At 43.7% G+C, this 24,232-nt stretch overlaps 1 protein-coding gene across 1 annotated transcript in view; it reads right to left on the reverse strand.

The window, feature by feature from the left end:
* LOC306934491 (GDNF family receptor alpha-2-like) overlaps positions 1-20,448 on the reverse strand; it is a 195,805-nt gene extending 175,357 nt beyond the window's left edge. The window contains exons 1-2 of the mRNA XM_079517071.1: positions 20,070-20,448; positions 17,405-17,731 (exon numbers count right to left, since the gene is read on the reverse strand). Coding sequence (XP_079373197.1) covers positions 17,405-17,731; positions 20,070-20,121 — 379 coding nt within the window. The 5' untranslated portion in view covers positions 20,122-20,448. The remainder of the gene's footprint in view (positions 1-17,404; positions 17,732-20,069) is intronic.
* Positions 20,449-24,232: the final 3,784 nt, after the last annotated feature.

Below are 24,232 nucleotides of genomic sequence, written 5' to 3' on the forward strand. Positions count from 1 at the left end.
CTCCTGTCTGGGGCTCTAGTCCTGTGGGCAGAGCAGAGAGAATACCATACTATACTGAATACTATACTGTATTCAGGGGGGGGGGGGGGGGGGAGTGCTGTAGGCTCTCCCTTGTGGAGTTCAGTCGGGCCTAGGAGGGAGGGAGAGAGAACGAGACCAGGTGAGCCACAAATTAACAATACACGCACAGCACATCCAAGTGGGTCCAAAGGTTTGAGTTAAATCTTGTACTCACTTGTGAAATATCCATCATACCAGCCTCCTCATGAACAGAGTGATTCCTGCTTCCTCACTCCTCCATTAGTCCAAACTGACTCACCAGGCAGCTTGGGCGTCGGCTATTTAAAAGCTTCTGTTGATTGCCTTACTGGCTGCAGGTGGGTCCATGTCCAGGCTCCCATTGGCTGCAATACCTGTACAGGGTAATAGAGACACACGGGGACTACAAATTCCACGCCCCCAAATGAGACAGCGTCCCCACTTCTGGTCCGTTTCAACTGTGTACTGCAGCTGCCAATGCAATCCCTATGAGAGGCATCATAAAATACCCTTATTTCACTGGTTCATTACAGAGGCTGTAGCGATTTATTTTGTGTTCGAATAATGTGTCCCATATGTTTTATTTGTCCTTTTTAATGTCATATACCTGCCATCGTCAATATACAACCCACAATGTACTATAATATACTCCATAAGATTGTAAAGACTGCTAGCATCGGATATATTGAAGTTTCCCTGACGTATGATTTGTACGTCACGCATTAATCCTTATAAATACCGCTAGATGCGGCATTCCCCAGCGACGGATCGAGCAACCACGACGAGCGTGACAGAGTCCAGCGTTGTAAACGGTTAAACGGCCAGTCTTCATCATGCCTAAAGTGTGCTGCGTTCCTCTTTGTAAAAACAACAAAGAAAAAAACCCAGACTTGATGTTTCATCAACTTCCAGCTGATCATGAAAAGAGACAGAAATGGCTGCACCCATCCACTAGTAAAAATCTGTGAAACCATCCAGAAGAAGTTTGTGAACTCCACAAGTGGTGGAAATTAAGTATTCAAGTGAAGCTTATGAATGTATATGTCACAGTGAAAATAGCCTTGAAACTTATGATAGTCAGTCATGACGCAACTTCACCCTGTATTTAGTGCCTTGCTACATTTACAACGTTTAAGTGTACATAAGCGTTCAGATTTCAAATATAAAGTGCTCACCCCCGGAGCTACGGATGTTATACATTTGCACGTTTATTAGCACCCGTGTAGTCCTTATATTGTTCAATAAAAAGCATTTTATCCGACGGCTGGCCAATTTCTAATTTTTTCGCTATATGCTTTCAATACGTGCCCTTATCGGTTGGGAGGTGTATTGCACTCATGCATTATTATAACCTTTATAGAAAATGGTCACCGATCGGATTAAAATGCATTTTCTTGAACAATACGGGATGCACGGGTGTTAATAGCAGCCCGTTAAAAATTCTAACATCCGTGTCCCCGGGGGTGAGCACTTTATAGGCTATTTGAAATCTGAACGTTTACAAATGCACATAACTTAGCAGGCGCTCAAAACAAAGCAAGTCACGCCACGACGCACGTGAAGGACGAGCGTCATGTGAACAATTAATCCTACTGAATATGATATAGATTGACAATATCAAGAAGTCAGGCAAAATCATCTGAGGAGCATATGCTGCTATATAGGATTACACAGACTGAAATTGACTGCCTAAAAGTAATTTATTATATTATTCTTCATGCATGAAGCTCCCAATTCCCGTGAAATTGCAATATATTGGCTATATAAATAAATAGGCCCATATATTGTAATATGTATTAAAACTGTAATAAATAAGATAGATTCTAATTGATATTTTATTATCTATAAACCTGGAGAATCCACTAGATAGTTGACAATATCTGGATATGTCACTCCTGGCCATTTAGTTGGGTCATTTTCCCAACTACTTTTAGGCAAATCATATGGACAAATTGATAATCCAACAAGTTTTATTTTTTCTTTGTACCGTCGGAGCTCCGCGGCAGGTAAAGAATTCATATACGCCTGCATGTTCACACCATGCACCACAAATACGGATAATGTATCTTCAAACTCGGCGGCGCTTGGAACGTCACTTATAAGCGACAGGTAATCAGTCTGTCAACTCAGCTCTGCTCCGTTAACATTATGGGTAACTCATTCAAGTGGTAAATTAAATGTCAAACAAGTCATCTATTGAGAAAACAAAAAAATTTGTTGACAAAGACACTTCATACATTTGGAAACATATTTTTATTCAAATCAATATAGTCTTCAGTTCATGTTGTATTATTTTAAAAGTAGGCTAACTACAGTGGAATTTCAATTGACTTCTATGGGCTGGCATGCAGTACACTGGTCTAACGGACCAGAAGTGGGGCCGCTGTCTCATTTGGGGGCGTGAAATTTGTAGTCCCCGTGTGTCTCTATATACTCCCTCTATTACCTCCCCCAGCCTCCTTATGTGGGGAATAGGCCTGGCTGTTTCCCCTGGTTTGCCACAATATCTACAAGCTGTAGCTAGTTCTAGATGAATTAATGAAGTTAACAAGTAACTAATGCTGACAAATACATGTAAAAGTAGAAGTGTAAAAGATCAAGCAATGGAAATACTCAAGTAAAGTAAAAGTAATCTGACAGTACTTAGCCTATCCTTTTCAAATTTTAAAACAGCGAAATATTCTAAAATAGCAAAAGTAGTAAAAATAGCACATCGAAAAGCTCGAAAACAAGTCGCTTCTCTCTCTCTCTCTCTCTCTCTCTCTCTCTCTCTCTCTCTCTCTCTCTCTCTCTCTCTCTCTCTCTCTCTCTCTCTCTCTCTCTCTCTCTCTCTCTCTCTCTCTCTATAGGTGGGGAGGGGGGTTCAGTCTCTATCCTTTTAATACTCTATGGTTACCTTCCACCACTGCAACCAGATTTCGTTGCTGTCGGGCAGGAACCTCTTCTCTCAATATTTTCTTTCGTGTTTAATAGTTAATTTTGTTTCTCTTGTTTTGTAAATTAGTATTAGCAGCTCACAAGCTAACACAACAAAGCACAAAGCAAGTGCCACGTGTACGTTTTGAGCTTGGATTTCTTGTTTAGAAATGTTATCCCGAAAAGTAACAGTTTTGGACATGGTTTCCACACAACAGAGACGATTTGCTCTCTGCGAATGAAGACGAGGGATGATGGAGCCTACTGGCGTTTGTGCTCCATGCGTTATTAGCCAGTGCTCCTGCCATGCCGCTGTTAGAGACCATTTCCATTTGACAGATTCTCAGCAGCTATTAGACTGGAGACAACTCGGCCTAATTGTTGACGAAGCATTGTTGATGGAAAAACATGTTTAAAAAACAACTCAGCTGTGTAAGTGGTTCATTCATACAGTAATGTCAATGTACTTTTGTCCTTTCAGGAAATCAAATCAAAAGTATTTGTCTTTGAAATGTACAGTAAGTGTCTAATTTAACTTAAGTAGGCATACACACTCAAATGGAAAGGTTTATCTGTGACAGTGTTAAAAGTGTTAATTAGCCATTAAGATGGGCTTCACTGATTAATAAATCAATAAACCTAAAGTGGTTTCTGCATATTTGAAAATGGTTCTTTTTAGGCCTATTTACAAAGGACTACTATTTATGTGATGAAGTACAACATTTGTTGTTGTTATTTAGGTTTTTTTATGGCATCTGGTGATTGGTTTTAATATTGTAACACGCAAACCAAACCTATGCATAAAAGCGCAGGTGTAGGGGATAAAAGGTACTTTCAGACAGGCATCGATTAACGCAGGCTTTGTCACCTGGATCAACAACAGATCTGCTCCAGGTCTTCTCATGAGGGGTGCGACAACGCAAGCATAATAAAAAAAGCTCAACACAATCCAGTCAGTCGTGGGCGTGTGCACGAAATTAGCATGCGCGCGACAATTTCACGGGACCGCGCCCACGTGAATACGTAATTGCGTAATTTCCCCTCGACTTCTCTGCACGTAAAAAAAGAAGAAAAAAAACACAGGTCTCATTGAAAATGAATTACTAGGCGCGTTAAGGGGCTTAAAGGACCACTTTTGAACTTATCTTCATATAATTGGTCCTCACTAATGTTCATGATAAAATACCCAAAAAAATTCTACTCAGTCTGTGTCTCATAGGAGGTTTCTTTTTAAACAAGATTTCTTTGAAACATATTTAGATTTTTATTATCATGAGAACGATGGCTTCCATTATCGCATTGCAACTTTTCACGAATAGTAAGCCTGCAGTTTCTATTAGCTTGAATCCATCATATTAAATAGAAAAGATAAGCTAAGGGATCCTTGGCCCCTACATGTCCAGCCTTTTTCGCCAATTGTTTGCCAATATTGTTTGCCAATTTTTTCGCTCCTATGCCACCAAAATGTGGAACGCCCTACCAACAGTCATTAAGACATGCGAATCCCTTGACTCCTTCAAAACCGCTCTCAAAGGGCACCTACAGACGTCTGCAATTCGAAACTGGCCTCCGTAAAATCTGAATTCCCCCCCCCCCCACCGCCCACCCCCTTTCTCTATATGTTTCTTTTCCCTTTTTACCTCCCTTATGATGAATTCCTGTTCTGTTCTGTTCTTTGACTATATAATTATAGAAGTGTCTATTTGTACGTCTCTAAATGTTTTGATGAATTGAACAAGGTGGACCCTCTTGTAAACAAGTGTAATGCTTAATTGGGTTGTCCACTCACAGTTAACAGTCTTTGTATTGAGTTTGTGCTTGAAATGTACTGTAATTCTGCAAACTGTTAATACATATTTCAATCAATCAATCAATCAATCCACATGTTAGCCTATTATGGCATGCCCAATATGCTAGGGTTCATGTGTTAACAGTTCCCTAACCATACAATGGGTTGGGGGAGTTGGGACCCATTTTTGGGGGGGTTGTGAGTAAATATCCTCGGGTCCATTGGGTGCCCTGGTGGGACCCTGGGCCAGACGTTGAGAACCACTGCATTAGAGAGACCTCACAATGTGAGAAAGAAGAGACGGAATACTGCTGGGGGGGGGCTTTGAAAACATGTTCAGTTCAAATTGACACGCTAAATGTGATTTAAAATGAAATATTCCCCAGACAGCCAGTGGGGCTTCTGCTATATAAATGTGAGAGTGATCCATTGGGGGGGGGGGGGGGGGGCTTCCATCCATCCACCTGGATCAAAAATGACAATCACACGCAAATCGCCTGCTTTTCAATAGTCACGATTTAAATACTTTTATTCTTAGGAATAATCTGGTTCTCTCACGGAAATTATGCAAATGTGGCCGAGATGAAACGGTTTAACTGAAACGATATGTGACAAGTGACCCTGGTGGTTGGGGGGGAGGGGGGCTGGTGGGGGGAATAAAATCGCAGAGGAGATGTCCATGAAGTTGGAATCTGGGCTCACGCATCTCTGCCTTTCATCGCTTCCCCCCCTGTCTGTCTGTCCGTCTTGGCTGGAAAGAAAAAACACTGCACCGATAACTGGAACTGTTAAGCTTTAAGCCGCAAATAAATTGAAGATGCGAGAGAGAGAAGAGCAGCAGCTGATGCTTCTGACGTTTCTATTTTCTCACTCGAGGTTAAGATTCTAACCCTGAAATTGGGTTGAGTGGTTCGGTTGCTATAGTTCGGTCCCGAGGAAAGAACTGGCGTCGAAACTCGTAAAATGACTCCAGTGGAAAAGCAGGTGGGGTGATACTTCAGTAAAAGTACAAAGATTTTGGCATCAGCATAGTACTTACAGTGCCAAGTAAAAGTACACATTTTATTTCAATATTTGTCAAATGTTATCGGAAAATAGCCAAGCTTGTAGAATGGCTCAGTATAAAATAGGGAGTTAGTGGTTGATGTACGTTAATAACCTATAACATAAAACACAGTATAAGTATACATTGATTGATTGATTGAAGAATTTATTAACAGTTTGCAGAATTACAGTACATTTCAAGCACAAACTCAATACAAAGGCTGTTAACTGTGAGTGGACGACCCAATTAAGCATTACACTTGTTTCCAATAGGGTCCACCATGTTCAAATCATCAAAACATTTAGAGACGTACAAATAGACACTTCTATAGACAGAACAGGAATTCATCATAAAGGAGGTAAAAAGGGAAAAGAAACATATACAGTGAGGGAAAAAAAGGGGTGGGCGGTGGGGGGGATTCACGTTCAGCTCCGTTAATTTGTTTGTTTTCCTTGGAGGAGCTGCGTTGGGTCCCCAAGTCGGCTCCGTGGCCGTACCTTGAGTTGGCTGTGTGGCCGTGACCGTCTCTTGTGTTGTCCTTGCGTTGGGTCCCCAAGTCGGCTCAGTGGCCATACCTTGAGTTGGCTGTGTGGCCGCGACCGTCTCTTTGTTGTCCTTGTGTTCGTACATACATATAAGGACTTACTCAAGTGAAATAAAAGCATCTCAAAAGTGTCCTTAGTTATACGTACTGTATAGTAGGCCTACTTAACACTAATTATGCTAATGATGTGAACACACGTCTTTTCTAATCCCCCTGTGGGGGGCCTTGGATGTGTATGTCACGTCTTTACGTATTTTTTAATGATATCTGGCAGAAAAAGAGGTGTAAAATAACATAGTTACTTTCCACCACTGACAACCCACCACAAATAGCTCCAAAGGAAGCTGTAGCTCCACACACATGTAGTGCCTGCTTTTTAATAGCACTAGGAAAGGGAAAAAAGGAAGCGATACATGGTAGGCTACCATACAAAATGGTCTCACACATGTGAATGGCACGCGTGCTTCTTCCCGCTGCTGCTGATAAGATGCCTGTAGAGTAAGGTTCAAAACGGGCAATTTATTTGTGTAATGAAATGCCACGTTTCTATGTTGAGTGCCTCAGTGTAACAACTGTGATTTTGAAAACAGTCAGCCAAGAGCGTTTTCTCTAAGACCGGCAGCACCAGTAAGCATTTTGATGCACTTTAGTTGCTATTGCAGGTATACAGTATACTGTAAGTCAATTTCCACTGAGCTATACGACAGTGCCGCTTCAGTGACACTCGCGGAACACACACACGTTTCTGACCGCATCACTGGTGTGCCTATATTCACGATAGATCACAGCAGATAGAGCATACGTACACACACACGCGCCACGTGCTGTTTTTTCACCGCACCACCATGGGTTGTTTTGCTTCCGAGTGTGATCGTGAACGAATGGGTGAGGCGATGACTTTATAAACTTGCGGGGATTGCGAAATTAAGCGAGCCCCCCATATTTCGCATATTTTGCGCGGAAATATGCGATTATTGCGGTGAATATATGCTCCTTTTTTGAAAAAAGAAATACATACCCCCGCATAATCTGTGCCATTTGGCTGATTATGCAATGAATTATGCGATCGCATAATCACGTTTTTCTGGAGGTATAATAAAAAACCAAATGCTGCTTCCCCATGTTTATTTGTGGTTGTAGGAACAAAGCAGTAGACAGACATGATGCCATCTTATGGCTATCCTTATATGAGGTTGGAAAAAGTGCTCCTTTAATGGAGTAGAAGTAAAATAATTGACAATTGGAAATACTCTAATAGAGTATAAAGAAAATACCTCAAAGGTGTACTTAAGTACAGTACAGAGTAAATGTACTTTCCACCAATGTTGATAACTGTGCTGTGTCAGTGTCACAATGTTTTACAATGCTATGTCTGACTGCTCCCATTTTTCTAACCTATTAAGGAGCATGAAACCCTAGGCTGATTTTGAAGCTTGCATGTTTCCAGTTAAAAATCTCTTCCCCCGAAAACAGCCGATCTACAAGCTCACGACGCATCTGCTATTTTCATCAAATGTGGCAGCAGGGGCGGGGGAGGGCTGGGGGGCCCCTGGACCAACAACAGGTGGTCCGGGGGGTCCCGGACCACCTGTTGAAGTCCTATGATATCGGGTTTAAGTGGTAAACTATAGGCGGGTTCATAAAGGAACCATACATCAATCTCAAGGGCCGGTTTCCCAAAGGACACCTCTTACACCATGGTGTAAGAGGTATAGGGCAGTATTATGCGTGTCTTAAGTACCAGGTCTTATAACTTAACTTAAGACCTGGAGGCGTGATCAATGCCATTTGGCTATTCTGAGTGGCCAAACAGCATTGGCCACGCCTCCAGGTCTTAAGTTAAGTAATAAGGTACCTGGTACTTAAGACACGCATAATACTGCCCATGGTGTTGCACATGCTCAGTTGCCCTCTAGGCCGCACATGAAGCCTGTGAACATAGACATTCCGTGCATAGATGTGCCACGCAATGGTAGGCCTCAGGCCTGAGGCCTGAGACCATACCAGGCCTCAGGTCTACCATTCTGAAATTTAATTTAATAATATTTGGACTGCTGGACAGCTGACAGTAGGCTATCTTCACTCTTAAAACAAATGTAATTCAATTTAATATCTTTGATGCTGAAGTAGGCCTTAATTTCAAAGTTTTTATATTTAAATGAGATGAAGAAAGTCATCACTCGCACCACACATTTCTCTGCGAATGGTTTTAATACTGCCACATGTCGACAGGTGTGTGTAGGCTAAAGAGGCTTTAGGGAAACAGGTTTGTGTATTCATGCAGGAGGCCTTACGTGCGCAATGAGGACAGGTATGGCTGTGCTCTAGTCTATGTTGTGTATTTCTATGTTGTTGTGTGAGACAGTGTTTCCCAAAAAAGGACATAGTGTTTGATTGGCTGCCATGCCCGCACACAGGCTTCATGTGCGGCCTAGAGGGCAACTGAGCATGTGCAACACCATACCTCTTACACCATGGTGTAAGAGGTGTCCTTTGGGAAACCGGGCCATTATCTTTTCACAGCTTTTATGAAATTAGACCATACATAAACATTTTTTCTTTTTCCGTTTCGCCCATGCCTATGGTCATTAAAACAACTTACAGAACCTGAATTATTTGCCGATTCTGCAAATGTCTACTAAATCCTAACAGTTTTCTGAAAAACGTATGTTGCTATATGAGTGGTACTCAAACATTTTCATCTCAAGGACCACCCAAATGATATGTATTTGGCCACCGACTTCCCTCTCTAAATATTTTGTTCCAGGGTCCCCCAGAAGCAAAGATTTGAGTATTATACTGTATAGTGTGTAAATCTATTCAAAGATTTGTGCGGTACAAAGTGTCATAATATCTGCCATTTTTGAAAAATCGGGACACACCCATACAGTAAAGTAGCTAAAATATAAAATGACACAGAGGCTTTCCCGGTTGGGTTAAAACAATTTACAGAGCCTGAATAACTGAGTCAACATTTGGTTAAACCTCACTGCCATTAACCGTTAAGAAGTCATGGATGCTTGAATGCTGAATGCTGTAAAATGTGACGCCAGCACAACCACAAAGCGATGTGTTTTTAACCTTCTGAAGGCAGAGCCTTGTGATCTCTGTCCCCCACACAGTAGACTGTTTTGTTTGTACCGGTAGCCATCATCAGGCTCCGCATTCAACCCCCCATATGTTCTGTTCCTGCTCTGTTCTGGGACTAATGAGTCCATTTGCACACGCAGACTACTGGTGTGCAAATTTATGTAACATTCCTCATACCCTGAAGAAGGCATTTTGTGCCGAAACTTTGGTCATTTTAAAATTAAGTGTTTTCATCGTGACTACGAGTTGTGCGACCCCTCCCCAAATGACCAATATTGATATTGGTCATTTGCATATAGTATATACTCCTACGTTCTGGGGGCGGCACCTCTCAGTGAGTGTTGGGCGGGAGGAGTATAGGACGAAGGCTCTAGTATGAATATTATCTGTAGTATGATCAAGTAGGGCATTGATTTATGATAAAAAGGTAGAATATTCATAATAGTGGATACTCTAACCACAAGACCACTTTTAAGACCTTTCAAATATATATTATAAAACCAAACTAATTATCAACAAATTATTGTACTACCAAAAATAGAGGCCGATCTACATGCTCACAACGCCTTGTAGATTGGCTATTTTTACAATGTAACAAAGGGGTAATACAAAGGTAATAAATAAATAACTATTGGATCAAATCACGCACTGAAGTAGTATGCCTTAGCCAAGTCCATTTCACCACTGATCAACATGGAGAAACGTATGCTTAGCGGGTCGGCAAAACGTGCGTACACTGATGAAGAGCTTTCATTAGACCTGATGGACTGAACATACCTCCATCAAAACCTTTCCAAAAAAATCATTCGAGTCAATAGTATATCATATAAATATTCAAATAAATTAAATCACAGAATCAGATGTGTTATGGTCATGATTCTCCAGGATCCTGAATGGCTTGATTCTAGGCTTAAAATAATTTATATGAATATTTTTTGGAAATCTCTCGGCTTTGCTCCGTGGTGGGAAATATTACTCGTTGTTGGGGGGTAATAATTTACTATTATGTGGGTTGCAACTTCAACAGGGCTGAGTTGGCTGTAGCGGACTTCGCAATGTTCGACACGGCAACTTGCTCGGTGGTGTCTCTCGTGGCACAAGTTCGATAGAGACGGCGCCCCTCCGTCGCAGTCTAAAACTATACTTTATCTCTATCGGCCAAAAATAACTAGTCCACGGTTGTTGGAAAAAGTAGTGGTGGCAGCGGGATTCAAACCCGGGAGGTGTGGATCCACACAGTCTAATCCAGCAAGTTGGCTGGCAGAATTGGTTTCCAAGGCTGTATTAGAAGGTAAAAATGCCCCGCACTACTACTAGTAGAGCCGCCTCCATTAGCTTTTGCGGTGGGGTTTGAAAGCAGCCATCAACTATACTGCATATAGGACCTGTGTGCTTCAGAAGGGGCCAAGAACCACTGAGGGGGTGAAGGAGGAGGGGGGGGGGGGGGGGGGGGGGGTTGAATCCAGGGGACCGTCATGCCCTGGCTGTCAGCCACAACAGGGCCATTATGGATGCTGACACGTCTGCCACTGATGTCGGGTGCCGCGCCACGCAAAGAAAGAGAAGTCATTATAATGTACACTTTGTTGTTTCGACGTGCGGGGGCACCGGTGAAGCACTGCTGTGGAAGCTCAACCACCCCGCCCACCACCAGCCTGCATTCTTGTGAGGTGATCCGTGAAGCCATTCGCCATGCCAGCTGCTCATGGCACCAGCTCCACTCCATCGGGTTTGCTGATGGCAGAAGCGAGGTTCCCTGACATGAGTTCAAGTAAAATGTAGCGACACAGATGATCTCCAGGCCCTGCTTCGGCTTCTGTGTCGGTTTTACTCTCTTTGTCTCTCTATCTCCTTCTTTATTCCCCTGCCTGCCCCCCAACCCCCCCCCCCCCCCCCCCCCCTGTCTGTAGGTCTATTTGTCTCTGTGACTAAGTCTCTTTCCACACCTCTCTCTCTCTCTCTCTCTCTCTCACTCTCTTCTGCGGTTCCCGAATGTAAGTGTTAATCAGTCTGTGATTTGTGTTCGAATGGACGGAACAACCTGGCTAGTGTTCGAGGAAGGAGAGCGACATTGCCTGCCTCCAAGCGTTGCCCTTCACAGAGTCTGTGTTTCTACCCCCGCTGCATGGTCGGCACTGAACGCCTCAAAGTGGTGTCCTGCTTTGTGGCCCCGTCGCCTCGGGAGATAAAAACCCCAAGCTTCAACGCAGACGAAAAAGCTCTTAACAGTGCAGCTTTAATCTAATCACGATCCATTGTGCAGTCAAGCAGCCTTTTGTTAACTGGAAACAATCCGTGTATAACATCCTTCTCTGGAAACAAACACGAAAGGCCCGATTCCCAACAGACCTGCCCAAAGTGCTGCTAAGCCACTTTAAAAATCGTTTGTGGGCAAAACTGGAAAGTTTTCGCTCAAACGCCGGAGTCTCAAACGCAAGGAAAGCATCTGCTGTAACTTTGAAAAGAGCCGGACTTTACTTTTCGTCTAATGCAGGAGGGAAGCACAAGCGAGAGTGAACAAGTAGACTGACGGGTAGACGAACGCTGACGGGCAGGCAGAGGAGGAGGAGAGGACATAGTGCTATTATTTTTTATTGATAAGCTCTGCAGTGCCTGCAGCTTGAGTGCAAACTGATTTAGCCACTTTTGTAGAGTGGGCGAGTTGCACTGAATGCCACTTTGGGGCCGGCCATAGCTGAATGGGTAGGGATATGCCACCTGGGAAAACAGGCCAAAAGGGCCACGCTCAGGGCCGTCGGACAAGGTCAAGTCTTGCCACGGACACATTTGTCCGTGGCAAGACTTGACCTTGTCCGTGGCAAATTCTAGATTTAGTTTTTTACATAACATTACCCAATTACTAGCCACAGAGACCGCAGGCATTTTACCCAATTACTCTCACTGATTAACTATGACACTGTGGCACATTAGGATTCCACTAGGACAGTGGTTCTCAAATGTTTTATTTTGAAGGACCCCCTTAACTGTGAAAGGTACAAATGGAACCGCATGGATCCGTTACGTTCCATTTTGTTCCATTTGTAAACTTTCAGAGTTACAGACCTGTAATGATCATTTAAGGCTAGCTCTTTATATGTCTGTCTGCTCATTTTGCATGTCCGTGGCATAACGTTTATTTTGACAAAAATGTCCACTACAAGCCAGCATGGCGATGACCCCCGACTGCGTTTGACTCCCGGCCTATGTGTCGAGGCGGCTGTGAACAAGCTAGGGCATTAAGCAACTAGTCGACTAGTTTACTAGTCGACTAGTAAATCCACTAGTCGACCTTGCTGGTACTAGTTGACTAGTTGATAAGAAAAAAAAAAGGAAAAAAAAGTTTATTTTTTTATTTTTTACATAATAGGTAGTTAAACAACTAGTCGACTAGTCGACTATTAAACTATGCAACTAGTCAACTAGTACAAATGACTAGAAGTGAATGCCCTAGAACAAGCACACAACAGTTTGGTCGCACAACAGCACAGGGGCAGGCTGGGTCATTACTCACAACCACAAAGTATTATTTCAAATTATATTCGTTATTTTTACATGTTAAATTACTGCCATTGTGGGTCTGTTTCGTCCATGCCATATACAGTACATTATATATATTGTAGCGCCAACTAACTTTTAACGAGAATAACTTGGGACTGGGTGCACACAGAAATGTGTAGCATATTTCAAAATATATGAAAAAAATAATCCTGCACACCTCACACAACAAAAACAAGTCTAGTTCATTCTCTAAATTTAGGAGTAAAACACACACCTTAAGACCATAGTCAAAAACCTAGGTTATCTGAATAGTAAACAGATAAAGTATCTTAACAGCAAGGGAAGAAAAGTATAATATCATCTGAAAATCTGAGATTTTCTTCTGGACTTCTTGAAGTCATTCATAATTTCATCAAAGTCAAGTAATTTTCCATTGACAGCTCATACATCCAAACAGAAAAGTCCTATCTGATTGTATTAAACAACATCAAACTCACCAACATTGCAGTGGTACGAAAAGCATGAATTATCCTCATTCTATCTGCAAAGTGTTTGTTTCATAAAACATGCACTGCATGAGCTAAACTCCTTGCAGATAATTAAGTGTTGGAGTTTGGAAGTGCTCGTTGGATATCACTCAACAGTCCTGCATACCACCTGTTTTGAATTTGCACATAATGCAGGAGGCAGCAGGGCGTTGCTTTGCTGAAAGCGAGCACTATGCACTCTGACAATTAGAAAAATAATCACCTGCAAGGAATTTCTTGACAGAATGTAGCTCATAACATGTCTACGCCACATTTTTATTTAACAAACACTTTGCAGATATAGAAATAGGATAATTCAAGCTTTTCATACAGCTGCAATGTCGGTGAGTTTGACATCGTTTAATACAATCAGATAGGACTTTTCTGTTTGGATGTATGGGCAAATGTCAGCCTTTGATGACGAAAAATATGACTGACAATATACTGACAGTTTTGTCAACAAATAAAACCCATGTGAAAATGTTACAGAGAGACTAGTGGAGAAGAAATTCAGTAGAACTGACATGACGTTTTATGCTTTGTTTGCTCGTGTGTGTCACGCTCCGAAAATAGCATATCTAGAAGCTGACAATGCATCATAGATGCGTTGTGAGCTTATGGATTGACTATTTTCGGCACATTGCTAAGAATAAATCGGACATTACGACACCGGCAGGCCTTGATGCCTGCCAATATACATTTTAATCGACAAAACAACTGTACAAGCAAACCCCCTGGACGTCTGCATGTCGCAGCTAAAGACTTGCCCGCAATTCAACCTTTGATGCTGAGTGCTACACAGGGATCAGGTATTGGGTCCCATTTTTATAGTGTTTGATACGACCGGGGGATTGAAATTCGACCTCCCAGTCTCAGGGCGGACACTCTAACCACAAGGCCACTGAATTGGGCATGACATGTATAAATCAGGTTTTTATTCGTCACCCGTAAACAAGGTACAAGCAGCAAAGCATTGGTTGTGGCCGTGCTCCGCAAGACTGTGCTAGCTACAGAACCTTTGCCTTCCTTTGAGCGGGCTGTCGAGTTTTCAAGGTTTCTTTCCACAAGAGTGCTATCTTATAGCCCCCGCCCGCGTAAGTGGACACATAAGGGCCGTTGAGCCGTGGAGCCGCGTAACCTAATCATATGGTAATATGGAACACTTTAGGTGAAAACCAATAGTACTCCTCCCATAACGGGGCTTACCTAATGTAATCCCATTATGGTTCCATTACCTTGGAGAGAGCTACAAAAGCATACATTTTTCACCGAGGGGGATGGGGTTGGGGTTCTCTCTCTGAGGAGGGCATAAGGGTTGAGGGCCAACGTTAATGGGGAGTGATGATGTGCAATGTGTATCATTACCATCTCTGCTTGAGGAACCATACATGGTTCTTGATCTATCTTGGATGTTCAATTACAAATGGAATGAGCTAGAGATGATAAAAAATGTTTTCTTCCTGATACCGATTCCGATGCCCACAGCTTGCGTATCGGTCGACACAGAGTACCGATCCAATACCGGTGTGTAATTTAATCAAATCTAGGACAGTGGTTTTCTCAAAGTGGGGTTCAGGGTCCTTGAGGGGGTTCCAAATGGATCCTTACAGATGTAATTCCGAGACTTATGGGGTTCCTTGAAATTAAAAGGTTTGGGAACCATCTAGGAATAATCTTTTTTAAATCCCATTAGTAATTGTTAAAGTTAGTAAAATAATAATAATGCCAATTACAGTAAGAGTATAAAAGTAAGAGTATAAAACAAAAGTGCGACATCAACTGAAGCATTCATAATTAAGACTGCAAATGAAATACCCTGTGATACATTTTGTGGTATCGGAATGGCATAGACTGGCATACTCGCCGATATCGATACAAACATTTTAACTTCTGCAGCTTCTCCGATATTAGTATCGGTATTGGAACAACTCTAGAATGATCTTTGTACGTACTGTATGTACAGATTCAATATTTATAGAATGCATTGTGTATGTATGTTCACATAGACATACGTGTAATTCTACACACTTTGTATTATGATAACATTGTATAGCGTACTATACATCTGGTTACAATCTTGAATCACTGCAAACTGTTAAGCCCAAAGCTAAACTTTGTTGTATGACATTAGCAAAATTGCAGATCTACAAGCTGATAACAATGCATCTCACTGCGATGCGTTGTGAGCTTGTACATTAGCTATTTTCGATTTTTGAAATGCGTGAAATCTCTGAAAGAAATCTCATTCTCAACCTTTTTGAGGTAGGTCTTAGAAGTCCTTTAAATTGTCGCTTCACTGTCACCTGGGGACCAAATCATGTGGGGGCCCCGAGTCTCCCGAGTCTCCCGACCCACAGGTTGAGAACCAATGTCCTACTGTATAATAACATGCCCAAAATAGGGACGGCAAGTTGGAAGTGGCTCATGTTAGTGAGAAACATGCGAAGATCAGTTTGTGGAGGCTTTCTTTTGGCTGGCTCTTTGTCTGAACAACTGCATATTGTTGGTGTGAACAAAAGCATGAATACAAATGTCCACATTCATTCATATTCATACAAATAACAACACAATATGCATATTCACATAGACGTGCTGCTACTTTCCATACTGCATTTCACATTCCATGCTATGTCGCTCTCTCTCTCTCGACACACACATCTTGTTGCAAATTCATCTGGCTGCACGATCGAACATAGTGTAAAGCAAGTGTAAAGCAAGTGTAAAGAAAACTGAACAGCAATAATCCTCTTAACCAAGGCCCCTGTGCTGTGACTGCTCACTGCTGTGAGCCAGTATATATACTGTATGTGGCATACTCACTTTACTACACCATTTAAACTAACTAAATACTAATACAAAACTACAGAGGTTACATAGAGACGCAAGCACAAGCTCCAACCCAGCAGGGACTTAAAGTATACATCTGTCATCATAACACCAGATCCGCTATTGACATAATTTAGCCTCTATTTAATTTGATTGTTCTAGCAACAAAAAAACAAAACATTGCAGTCACTTGATTTGAAACAACACCCCGAGGCACAATCACATGCATGACGCCAAAATCCACACACTGAGATACGTTAGCATCCCCCAGGGGGACCCGGGGGAGCGTGTGTCGGCCATGTGTGGGCCATGCACACATGTTTTTGGTTACTGTTGTATTGTCCTTTAATCATCAGTCATTTGCCATGAGAATGCATTGTGGAAGAATAGACTATGTTGTATTGTGCTCTGTTATCGTTTGTTCTTATGCATCAGCGTGTGGGGACAGGGGCTCGTTGTTGCACCCCCGCCCCTTCCCCCCCCACACACACACCCTCCATTATGTGCTGTAGGAGTTGAGTGAGTCTGTTGGACACAATTTTCTGTGGTGTTACAATAAAAAGAGTGTTCCTGATGCCCGCTTTTTAGATGTGATGCCGACCCCAATTTTAGACTGTCCTAGCCCACCGATTACCAATGTTTTGGTAATGATTTCATAAATCAATTTGGGTTGTCTGGGGCAGCAGTGTTGGGGGTGGGAGGGGAGGAGGAATAGGACGGAGGCTCTACACGTCCCCCTGTGGGGGCTCCTCGTCACTGGCAGGTGAGTCAGTCGGATACAACACCAGGCAGCAACAGTGGCAACACACAAATGTGTGTCGGGAGGAATTAATTGTCATAACGACTACATCGAGGAGACTGAGTGGTGCAGTGTGTGTGTGTGTGTGTGTGCGTGTGCGTGTGCGTGTGTGCGTGTGCATGTGACCCCAATGTGACCCCAATAAGCCGACTGCTCAGTGTGAATACAGCCCTTCATTGGGGTCAATGGGCCAATCGGCATCAGCTGCAGGGGTCAAATAGGTCGTACCAAGACATATAGGGACATAGGGAAATACAGACAGACACACTCCGTCAGTTAAAGGAGCACTTGGCACCGCTCAAAAAAGGGGTATAAAAGGTCCTCCTCTTACCTTCGGTCAGGCCCATGTGGATGCTCCAGTAGCTCTGCAGACACTGAAGCTCCTTCTTCATGCCCCGCTTGCAGCGGCAGTCGTACAGCGGGCTGACCAGCAGCACCTCCAGGGCCGCCTGGCACTCGCGGTTGGTGTCCAGCATGGACTCCTTCTCCTTGCCCACCAGGCACTGGCGCATCACGCGGTACCGGGAGCTGCAGTGCGGGTTCTGGTTGCACATGTCGCTGGCTTGGACGCAGTCCACCCACTCCGCCTGCTGCAGGGCCGGCGGCCCTCCGGCGCCGTTGGCATCGGGGCCGTCGCCGCCGCCGTTCGCAGAGCCATCTGGGTTCGGGGGGAGGGGGCAAGAGAGAGAGAGGATTGGGGTGTGAAGATGCAGATTGTAGACCATTATGTCGGGGTCTGCATCCAACCATCGCTGATTAATTGAGTACAATGACGGACCACAATGGGAACAAGCCACTATGGATTTTTTTTTTTGGCGTTATCCTTTTAGCATAGCTTTTTTGTTTTTGTTTTTTACTGTACTTAACAAACTTGTTGATAAGTATTCAATCAATCAATCAATCAAACCAAGGTCCCCTTTACGGGTCTGTTACTCTGAGAGTGTACAGGCTACAAATGTAACCAAATGGACCTGTAAGTTAAATGAACAACTGAGGATTTGACAGTGTACATTGGGGGTCCCCCCGACGATTTAAAACGGTGGTATATATCAAATGGGGCTCAGTGGCCTGGTGCTCGTATATCAAACTGGTGGTCCTTTCAAAACGTTGAGAATCGCTGACTCAGCGTGGGGTCCTCGCACGTGCGCGCGTGCGTGCGTGCGTGCGTGCGTGCGTGCGTGCGTGCGTGCCTGCCTGCCTGCCTGCCTGCCTGCCTGCCTGCCTGCGTGCGTGCGTGCGTGCGTGCGTGCGTGCGTGCGTGCGTGCGTGCGTGCGTGCATGCGAGCATGTGTGTCTGCTTATCTGTGTTGTGTATATTATCTACCTGGCATAACGTCAACATGCATAATTTAATCCTCGATTCCATTATGGCTTCTATAAAGTGTTGACAGAGACAACAGGCTGGCTGTGCCTTGCAGTTAGATAACCTGGCCTGCAGGTCTGTGTCGGATGCCTTATGACAACCCAACCAACGCCCACACCCTTCTTTCTACCAAAATGCCCTTGAACCAAATGCTAAATCCCTACCTGTTTCAATGCAAGGCAAACACTAACTGCATCTGTCTGACCTTGCGTGCTGCTGCTGCTGCTGCTGTGTGTGTGTGTGTGTGTGTGTGTGTGTGTGTGTGTGTGTGTGTGTGTGTGTGTGTGTGTGTGTGTGTGTGTGTGTGTGTGTGTGTGTGTGTGTGCATGTGCGACACACACTGTGCTGGTGATTTAGAGGAGGCATGAAACACAAACATAATCCATGTTACACCATGCATAACATGATGCCCCCCCCCCCCCCCCTTGGTGTTTCCATGTTCCAGTTATATAGTTGTATACTGTAATTTAAATTGCTTTTTTTGTGTAGTGGCTATTCACCCGAGAAGAGGAGTCAATAGACTTGAACCTACGTTTATTTCAGCTCATAATCAAACCATTTTAAAACTGCCAAAACAAAGAGCTGCAGATCTGTTGATTTTCTAGAATTACTACCCAAGGACTAAATGAATTGATGAGCGAAAACGAGAAAAAAAAGAACAAAATAAAAAAACGTCTTTCTCTCATATCTCTGAAAAGGTGCATTTGATTTGAATAAGACCTATAGGCTTAACTGTTAGCTCCTCCACCTGGCTTATTATCCTATACGTTCTGCACTACGTTGACAGGCTCAAATCCACAGAGCCTAGTCTCAGGTAATCCTGTTTTGAGGAGGTGAGAGATTCACAGCTTCCTATACTAAGGTTGCCAGCAGCCAGACACCTATTAGTGGAGTGACAAGAGCGACACCTTGTGGTCGTTTTCCCATGCACGCCTGGGTTGAAGCTCGCTCGCTCGGCTGAGGAGTCCTAAATGCTGTATCGGCATCGCAGAAATAAAGAGGGTCAGAAAACTATAATCAGAAGTTCATGTGTGAATAATGCCGTTATATTATTCAGCACAAATCGGGTCGTGAACTTTGACGCAGCCACTCAGCAAGAAAAACGGCTTGATCATATGAGGAGGGATATGATGATTGATGATGATGATGATGATGATGGTGATGATCGGTTTGGGTATAACGATGATGATTGATTATGATCATTAAGGCTACGATCTTTTTTCCCCCACCCAAGTATGATAGCGAATAGATAGAATAGAATGTAACGCTCGTGTATCCCGGTCAAAGTTAAATTGTAGGTTACCAGAATATATAAAGATATAGCCTAGTTGCCAGAATTGCCACAAATTATTTGCATTCTATGGCAGCTTTATCGCTCTATAATGTGCCAATATCGGCTATTGATTCATACATTGAACCGAGCTGAACTGTATTGAACATTAAGGCTACTGACATTCTTTTCTGGCAATTAATTGTTGCACTGTTGCACTATAAAGGTCAAACCACATTCAATTACCTGTAGGTCCAGATTTGGGAATAATCAGGACCTACAAGCCAACTGGGAAAGTGGACACCTTGGGGCATTTATACACTTAGGAATAATTAGACATAACATTCACGCGGTCATTCTCACCTAGCAGGAGCAGAAAGACGGACAGATAAATCCACACAGTGAGAGACTTCATTCTCCAGTTGGAATCCAGTCCGGGTTGTTAATTTCCACCTGGCAGAAACAATAAAATATGAATTGTAATGTCTCCTCTCCTCCGGGTCGGAACTATGATAATGTGAATAATAATCTCTTCTTTCAACTCGCAGCAAAAAAATAAAAAAAATAATATCCTCTAGTGCACTGCAAGTGCGACCTCCGGGGGGGGGGGAAAGATCCTCGCTTTCCAATAATCCACTGGTATTTGGAGACGAGGTTTCTGACTGTGTGTGTTTTTGGGAGGTTGGAACACAAAATTCCGATTGAAAAAGAATGTTAAATATCACATCAATCCAAGAAAAGCCGTTATATGTTCAGGGTCCGTTTGATGCTGCTGCGTTCATATCGACGAACTATTACTTGATGTCTCCTCCGCTCCGCAGCATCTGGACTCAGATGTTGTTCGCTCTGATGCCCCTGCTTGACTTTGGGGGACAAATTGGCCCCGAGCATTCCTTTATCAATAGAGAAAAGTGACGTGAAACGACGTGTCAGCCTCGGCGATATCTCTGACGAGCCAAGAGGCACTCATTTGAAAGTATTCACACACTGTGTGTGTGTGTGTGTGTGTGTGTGTGTGTGTGTGTGTGTGTGTGTGTGTGTGTGTGAGAGAGAGAGAGAGAGAGAGAGAGAGAGAGAGAGAGAGAGAGAGAGAGAGAGAGAGAGACAGACAGACAGACAGACAGAGAGAGAGACGCTGACTGAGTACTTTAAGCGTGCATGTGCAGGAGCCGCGCTAGTGTGTGCGTAAACTGTGTGTGCACGTGCGTGACTCGTGAGTGTGTGCGCGCGCCTCTGGGTCGCTTGCTTGAGGCTTGACTTTGGGTGCGTGTCTGTGTGTGCGAGTGTCTCTCCTCCTCGCTGACTGACTGCATGCGTGCGCTGGCATCACAGGCACTTTATATAAAGATGACTTTCTGCGGAGCCGGTAGAGGGCGACGGTGACGCGCTGTTTTATTGGAAAACGCATGCCTCAATCACAGCGAAGACCCAATAACAAGTGGAATGGTCATAAAAAACAGAAAACTCGCCCGGTTGATACAACAGGCCTTTGCTCGTAAAGAAAAAAAATGTAGGGGGCGTGTATAAGCCAGGGGGTAAGAATACAATAAGCTGTTAGTCTATATGCATCAGACAACAGACCCCTTGGCTTAGCTTTTATTTTTATTTTATCTCTGGGACCCCCACATTAGCTTACACATTAAAATATTCATTGTTAATTTAACAAATAGAACCAACTTTGTATACAAACTTGTATAGATACATAGGGAGCAATGCCTGAGGCAGGGCTGCTGCATGGGGTAATGGAGACGGACAGGGCACACCGACACAGGTGTGTCTGGGTCGCGTGACCACGTTTCCTGCACCACGAAGGGAGGGTCTGCCGAAGGGAGGGGCTGGAAGGAGCGCCGTGGCTTGTGATTGAATGAGAAGCCCTGTGTTCATTGAAGGGGGGGGGGGGATTTACTATTCTGTGCCTATCGGGTCGCAACTTGAACAGGGCTGAGTCGGCTCAAGCAAACTTGAGTAACGAGAGACACCCCCGAGTTGCCGTGTCGAACGGCAACTCGCTCGCTTTAGCTCGCTCGGTGGTGTCTCTCGTGGCTCAAGTTCGCTTGAGATGGCACGCCTCCGTCACGGTCTATAAAGCCCCTGCTTTCGTGGAGCAGAAAACGGGGTCGTGTCTGGGTTTGCAGGAGAAGAGGTGGAATGCGTGGCCAGGACCAGAAGAGAAAGACAGGAAGCAGGCAGGTATGCAGGCAGCCGGGCAGGCAGGCAGGCAGAGAGAGAGAGAGATATATAAGACAAGACCTGTATTGATCACAAGATGGAAATTTAATCGCCAAAGACAGCACAGTAGTTTGAATACACTAGGTTACACTTGCAGGGCAAGAACAAAGTAAGCCTATACTGTAGATACAGCATGGTGGAGAGACATCACAATTCAATGCAACACCATTCAATAATTGGCAATTCATTTCCTTTTTTACAGGGAAAAATACAAGATACAATAAACAACATTGTACACCCAGCAGTGCTGAGCCGAGTGGCCATCATGTGCTTCTTTTTATACATCTTCATATAGCTAGTGGCACAAAGGTAGTAAGACAGTGGTTCCCAAACTGGGAGTTACCAAAATATTTTTTTGGGGGGTCCCCAGATGATTACCTTAATCTGCAACATTGTGTTCTCACGCAACAGTAAACAAAGCAATATATACTATAAGTGTATAGTATACACAGGGTATTGATCTGCACAGACAGTATCTAAAGTTACAATTATTGTATTACTTTTAAGACATTTTTAATGCGACAAATTGTCAAATATTACGTAAGGACGAGGCAAACATTGTGAAAATAGCCGATCTACAAACTCACAAAGCCTTGCAGTGAGAGCCCGGTGTTTGGGAGCCCTTGGTCTAAGGTCACATTCCCACCTCCTAATACTTCGGTAGACTCGATGCGAATAGGAGGAGAATTGGGACTTCTTGCATATTTAATTTGCTGCGGTTTGCCTTCACACTGTCATCCGCAGCTATTTGAAACGCAGCAGGGGGACCTTTATCAATATGTTTCATTCATAAACTATAGCCTACACAGTGAAATCTATGGTGATCAAAATGTCAAATTATACTCATAACGTGCATGTGTCGTGCCGCCTGGGACTGGACCCACCCCTCTCTCTCTCTCTCTCTCTCTCTCTCTCTCTCTCTCTCCGCACGCAGCCACGCACTGTTCTTTTGGGCATGGAAGGAACGGCGCTGAGCGCACTGATATAACAGACAGCAGCGCAAAATGTTTACAAGTTTATCGAGATGAAAGTCCCTACTCCCCAGTCCCCACACAGTGACAGCACTCCATGTTTATGGCACGCACAGACAGACAGAATATTCTGTAGTGTAGGCTATAATACACTGCAGTGTTTTTATGTGTTTCCTTAAGCAATTGATTAATGTACTCGTCCTAATTTCAATCAGGGCTTCAGTCTCCTCATTCGACCACGTCTATCCACGTAACGGGACATCTTTGCGCTGCGTAAAATATGCCTTCTCCGTCTCCAACTGTGTTCAATTCCTCACCTGCCACATTGCATTCACACCTGCACCGAATCAAGTGCGATTGGAAGCGAAGCGAAACCCCCGTTTTTGCTCGGAGTAGAATGCGGTTCTTTGATACGCATTAGGATTCAAATGAGCCTTCACACCTGCCAAACGAAGTGCACTTTCTGACAATGCGCAGCAGGATTCGTTTTAATCGCAGCAAAGCTTTCTGGTGTGAATGTCACCTAAGTCTATCTGTTGACCCCACAGGGAAGATGAATCTATCATTACCCCTCCTGTTAGTTAAACCTTCCCACAATCAACCAAGTGGAGGGGATTTGAGTGGTTGTCCATGATGGCGCCCAGCTTCCTCGCTATACACACCTTCATCACCTCTTCCGTCCCGTTCAGGGAAGCACCCGACGAGGGGGCCGCCAGCTCTCCAAACTGTGCCACTCATTGATTGATTGATTGATTGATTGATTGATTGAATACTTTTATTAGTCAGAAATGTACACAGCACGTGGTACAGTAAGACATTAAGGCTAAAAGGATAACACAAAAAAGTCCTAGGGACTTGTTTTAATTGTGGTCCTATCTTCAATTCATCAACATAGCATAAACAATTAACACGATAATGCATGTCATCAACAAATACAAACACTCTATGTAGGCTACAAAAGAGATGGAACATTTACAATTACGTTAAATTTACACATCCTAATCATGGATATGGTGTCAAGACATTCAGAATGTTCCCAGGTTTGTTCTAAATTTGGGTGGTACATGGTCTGTGTTGTGGCTGTGGGTGTCACTACTCACGTTGGAGTTTGACAGGTACGAGGGCACTGAGAGATCGAGGGCACTGTCCCTTGACTATCCCAAACTAGCGAAGTGTGTTGGAATTAAGTGGGTCATGCGGGCTTAATAAGGCCCGATGAGAACTGGAAGGCCTTTTTACATAAAATTTCATCATTTGTTAAGGGTCGAATAAAGCCCCAGTTTCATCGCACAAGTGCAGGTCAGTCAGAGTGAGGAACATTGGTTA

Source organism: Electrona antarctica, assembly GCF_951216825.1.
Source record: "Electrona antarctica genome assembly, chromosome: 12".
Taxonomy (NCBI): domain Eukaryota; kingdom Metazoa; phylum Chordata; class Actinopteri; order Myctophiformes; family Myctophidae; genus Electrona; species Electrona antarctica.